General features: G+C 41.8%; 1 protein-coding gene and 1 pseudogene across 1 annotated transcript; both read left to right on the top strand.

Moving 5' to 3' along the window:
* The first annotated feature begins 999 nt into the window (after window positions 1-999).
* Window positions 1,000-3,441, top strand: LOC137634025 (uncharacterized; annotated as a pseudogene).
* Window positions 2,088-3,410, top strand: LOC137633822 (piggyBac transposable element-derived protein 4-like). The gene has a single exon (XM_068366065.1). It carries the CDS (start codon window positions 2,088-2,090, stop codon window positions 3,408-3,410), a length of 1,323 nt encoding a protein of 440 aa, XP_068222166.1.
* Window positions 3,442-5,642: the final 2,201 nt, after the last annotated feature.

Below are 5,642 nucleotides of genomic sequence, written 5' to 3'. Positions count from 1 at the left end.
ATCCAGCCCTGCTGGACACCCTGAGAGGGGCTGGGCTCAGTGACGACTCAACTGAGTACCTAAAGAACTTCTATACAAACATCAGCACTAGCGTTGCTGGCAGAGACGTGCTGTTGTTTAATATTGCCCTCGATTATGCTTTCTCTAAACTCCCTGAGGGTGTAGGTGCCACCCTCAGAGGAGAGACAATTCAGTATCTGGCATTTGCCGACGATATTGTTGTGGTCGCCCGAAACCGTAATGGTCTAGGGTTATCAATCCAGAAGCTTCTCGACCATGCCGGGAAGCTGGGCCTTGAGCCAGGCCTAAGAAAATGTGCAACAGCGGGAATCGTCGGTGACCGGTCCAAAAAGACCTGGTACTTTGATTCCCGTCCCTTCATGTATAGTGACGAGACGATCCCAGCCACGAGCCCCGATGGATTCTACAAGTACCTTGGGGTTGAAGTCGGGCTCGTGGTAAACATGAATGGGACCAAGCTGATCGGGAAGGCCAAAACCGAACTGGGGAACCTTCAGAGTGCTCCTCTAAAGCCTCATCAGAGGTTTTGGGCCTTAAAACACGTGCTAATCCCGCGGCTTAAATATCTAGCCTTATATGGACTGCTCAAGAAGTTCCACCTGAGGGGTGTGGACAATGAGGTTAGGAAGTTCACCAGGAGGTGCTTGCACTTACCTGGTGACACTCCTCTGCCAGCATTCTATGCAGGAACAGCGACGGGGGGCCTAGGTTTATTTAATTTTACCGATGGCATCCCCAAAGCCCTGCAGGATTGCTATGGTAGACTAGCCAGGTCTCCGGATGTCCTTGTAGTGGAGGTGGCTACGGAGCTGGCTCAACATCACCGTGCCCCAGTTGTCACAAATTGGGAAGAGAGACTGTACGCCACGGTGGATGGATGTGGCCTTAAACCCTTTGACTGCGAAAAGCGAGTATACTCGAAAATTTAAATTTCTCCCTTAACTGCAAAAAGCGAGTTTACCCCACGGCGGCGAAAAAACTTTTTGAATAGCGCCGCCGATACTTTTGACATTCAAGTGTACGCTGAAAACGTTTGCTGTCCAGTAGGTGCTGCCATCTAGTGACCAGAAGACGAAACAAAACTTAAACAAAAACAGGTGTTATCAGCTGATGCGACGAAGTTCACGTTGTTTACAAACATCAGGTTTTAAAGGTATGTATTATTTATTTCAGTAATAATTTATTTATTCTAATTAGTTCTTGAATATAAGTAGACTATAATAAGTCTGATTAAATCATTAAATAAGTGTAAAATATGGTGTAATAGGAGGTAATATGAAGGGCATCTCTTTCAAGCCTAGTAAGCCTATTTTACTGTAAGTTGGCCAACTTCGATTATGTTATGATAGGCTTTGTGTATAGGCCTGGACTTATTATAATGGTAAAATATGATGTATATTACCATAAACTCTAGGCCTAATATCAGTGTCTTCAAATATGTAATAATATGCGAATTGTAAAGACAAATCATAGGCTCTCTCTCTCTCTCTCTCTCTCTCTCTCTCTCTCTCTCTCTCTCTCTGTGTGTGTGTGTGTGTGTATATGTATATGTATATGTACAGTATATGTATATGTATGTATATATATATATATATATATATGTCTAGTAGCTATAAATGTAATTTCTTTATTAGGGTATGCTAATTTTATTTTTTACTTTCAGGGTCACCTATAATGGCTTCAAAAAGGAAGAGGTGTGCAACACAACGGGAGATTGCTGATATTCTTGCAGAAGAAGACTCAGAAACAGAAGATTTATTTGTACAAAGGGAAGAAGAACTATATGAGGATTATGAAGCAGACGCAGATGAAGATGCTGATGAAGAAGTTGAAGATGATGACTTGAATAAAACACTAACTGATGATTCATGGGTGAATATATAAAGAATGTAGGCACAGATCCTCCAATAAAGGTAAAGTCTATACCAATTTATTCAGAAACTAATAGGGCTGTAAATTTAGATGACTGCACTCCATTTTTATGCTTTTCTAAGTTGTTTCCTAATGAAATATATAATCATGTAGCTGTGGAAACTAACCGGTATGCAGCATACATGATAGAAAAAATGCAACCTTTAGCCCCTCGATCACGGTACAGAGCATGGAGAGATGTGGATGCAGGGGAAATAAAAGCATTTATTGCTATTGAAATTGCAATGGGATTAGTGCACAAAAGTAGTCTAGCAAGCTACTTTTCTAAAAAGTTTTGGCTAACTGAGACACCTGGTTTTTCCAATATAATGTCACGTGACAGGTATGAAATTATCCGTTCCTGTCTACATTTTGCAGATAATTCTGTTGATGGTAATGATGACAGACTTTATAAAATAAAACCAATTTTAGACATGGTGAAAGATCTATATTCTAAATATTATGTAAGTGGTAGAGATTTGAGTGTAGACGAAAGTATGGTGAAATTCAAAGGGAGGCTTTTTTTCAAGCAGTACATGCCTAAAAAGCCTACCAAATGGGGAATTAAGGTTTGGTCTCTCTGTGACTCTAAGACTGGTTATCTGTTGAAATTTGATGTTTACACAGGGAAGGGGCTAGATTCTAATAAAGGCAAAGGACTTGGTGCATCTGTTGTAGAAAATTTGTTTGAAGGCTTTGAAAACAAAGGCCATGTAGTTTACATGGACAGCTTTTTTAGTGGAGTACCCCTTTTTCAAAAACTTCGAAGTAAAGGTACTGGAGCATGTGGGACAGTTCGTCCAAACAGAAAATATTTGCCATCACGGATGAGAAAAGTAAAACCTAAGAAAGGCCAGCTACCAATAATGTGGAAGAGTAAAGATGAGGAATTGGTTGCTGTCGTTTGGCAAGATAGTGGTAGAGTAAATATCCTTTCGAGTGTTGGGGACACAGGTACAGTGAAAAAATCTATTCAATCTAAGAAAGGGGTAAGGGAAGTAGATAAACCATCTTTGCAAGCTCAGTACAATAAATATATGGGAGGGGTAGACCTTTTTGATCAATTCTGCTCAACCTACCCCTTCAATCACCGTAGCAAAAAGTGGTATCAGACACTCTGGCATTTTGTGATTGAAGTTGCTCTTGTAAATTCCAAAATTAGTTACAACTTGCAAAATAGAAAGAAATTGACCCAGGTTGTGTTTAGACAAGAGGTAATAAAAGGATTGTTAGAAGGATATAACACAAAGCCAAGAAGAAAGAATGTTGTTAGGGACTTGGTGGAAAACAAGCGCTTGGGGGAAAGGCATTTTATTGCTCAGTATGAAAATAAGAAGTACCTACCTAATTGTAGTGTTTGTTCAATATTGCCATCTCAATGTTGCAAAAAAGGAAAGGGGACATGTAAGAGGAAGCAGACATCATATTTCTGTAAACAGTGCCCACAAAACCCTCCTCTTTGTGTTGTCCCGTTTTGAAATTTTTCATACTGTGATGAATTATAAGAAAACATGTAAATGTAAGGATGAAAAGAAGTAAATATGTCTTTTTTGTCAATTGTTTGTATTTTTTTCATATTTTTTGTAATAAAATTTTACTTCCATAACTTTTCTGGTTTTATTAACAATTTTTTATATTTTCCAAAATATAACAAAATTTGTACTAGTTTTTAATCAAAATTTAAGTACATAATCATAATATTTCAGTATATTTCATTAATTTAGTTTTTTTTCATCATAAAAAACATATTCCAACCCATTTTACATGTCAATTGTGATGATATGCAATTTTCGTAATTATTTTGAAAAAGTACGTTTTTTGGGTAAAAATGGTAAAAAATGTGTTAAAAACAAAAAAATATAGAGTTTAAGAGTAATGAATAGATGGAAAACATTGTTTCCAATATCAGGGGGTACTTAGAAATTAATTTCTACAAACTTCAAAATTTGCCGGCAAATTACGTTTTTCGGGGACAAAAATCCTCCCAGCACTACGCAGCCAAAGGGTTAAAGAAGCTAAACTTGGACTTCATCCAGGTTGGCTGGATGCCGGGAGCCGGCTGATGAAAGGGGGCACCTACTGCAATGCTATCAAACTCAGACTGGGAGTCCTGACGACCCCAGCTCGGAGTGCGAGAGGCAGGCAGCAGAGCAGCCGCTGTGATCTAGGCTTCAACGCCCCCAGAACCCTGCACCACATCCGTCAGACGTGCCCAGCGGTACAATCGTGGCGTATTAAGAGACATGACAATGTAAAAGGGTTCATCAAGAAGAGAGCAATAGATGTAGGGTATGACGTGCTTGATGAACCCCGAATATCAACCACTCAGGGGTTGAGGAAACCAGATCTTGTAATCTGGAAAGAGTCCGAGTCGATGGTCATTGACTGTCAAATTAATGCAGATGCGAATGTTCGACCTCTAAACTTCTTTGATGACGCCAAAATCACGAAATACAGCAGCGAGTACATCAAGAAGGCCGTAAAAGAGCTTGCGGGGACAGTACCCTCAGTGAGTGCAATAACTGGTAACTAGCAAGGAGTGCTGTCCAGAGGTATGATAAGTTTATGCCAGGAGCTCAAGATAAGTAAGAGTGATCTCAGCTTGTTGTAGGTGAAAATCTTGGAAGGTGGACTTGGCATCTATGCCAAATACATGGGTATGTCGGGTGGGGGGGACATATCCTAGTCCCGTTGGCCATGGACGTAAGCTTGACCGCTTGACGTTCCTCCAGGAGTATATCCTGTTGAGTGGAGATAACGCCGGTAGTGCATGTAACCTATTCAGCTACTCTACCACCTTGTAGCAAAATAGGAAAGAGACTAACAAAAATGATGAAAACCTTCTGATGTGTTAGTCGGCTAAACTATGACTCGGCAAAGACGACGCGTGCGCTGACTCCGAGCCGCTACGAGTTATAGATTGCTAGCGATCCACCTCCTTGTGGTACCTGCCGGCAACCCATTTTATGGGTCCAACGAATCGCATGGACGACTCAACCCGCCCAACTTCTCCCTCGGGAGGAGCTGTGGGTCGCTCCATCCCTCCCCAGGGGACAAACCGACGATTTGGTCAACCCAACGCCAGCAGGGGTGCTCAAACACAGAGCACTCCTGTCGCCGGTACTTCCGCTAGCGAAGTAAGTAAGTGGGCCAAACACCTTGGCCCAAGGCATGGTCGATGCCTCTATACGATCTCACGTCTGCCCAACTTGTTTGAGGCACTTCAAGTCATATGCAGGAAGGCGTCTGCATGAGAGACGGGCACATGCCCAAACTTACCATGAGGGACAAATTAAGCGGCTCGAAGACCGGCGCAATAAGCCCTGGTCCCTTGAAGAACTAAGGATGATGGCCGAGTTCGAAGTGTCCAACTACGGCCATCCCTTCATAAACCAAGAAATAAGCAAGTGCGTACTGTCAGGAAGGTCGACTGACAGTATAAATGGTAAAAGGAAGTCTCAACAATATCGAGACTTACTTAAAGACCTGCTGGTGAAGGAGGAGTACAAGGAGAAATCTATTTTGTCCACCGTGCCAGTCGGGAGCCACCGGAAGAGCCATGTGGGGGGCAAACTCAGTTGGACTTCTGACGACGAGAACTCGATGATCGAGTTCGAAGTGGCACACAAGAATGATCCCCAGATAAACAAGACAATTCAGAAAATGGACCTTCCTTGGCGGACGCTTGAAAGCATCCAGACAAAGAGAAG

The sequence above is a fragment of the Palaemon carinicauda genome, chromosome 43 (assembly GCF_036898095.1).
Source record: "Palaemon carinicauda isolate YSFRI2023 chromosome 43, ASM3689809v2, whole genome shotgun sequence".
Taxonomy (NCBI): domain Eukaryota; kingdom Metazoa; phylum Arthropoda; class Malacostraca; order Decapoda; family Palaemonidae; genus Palaemon; species Palaemon carinicauda.
This window is presented reverse-complemented; position numbering and strand designations above follow the sequence as displayed.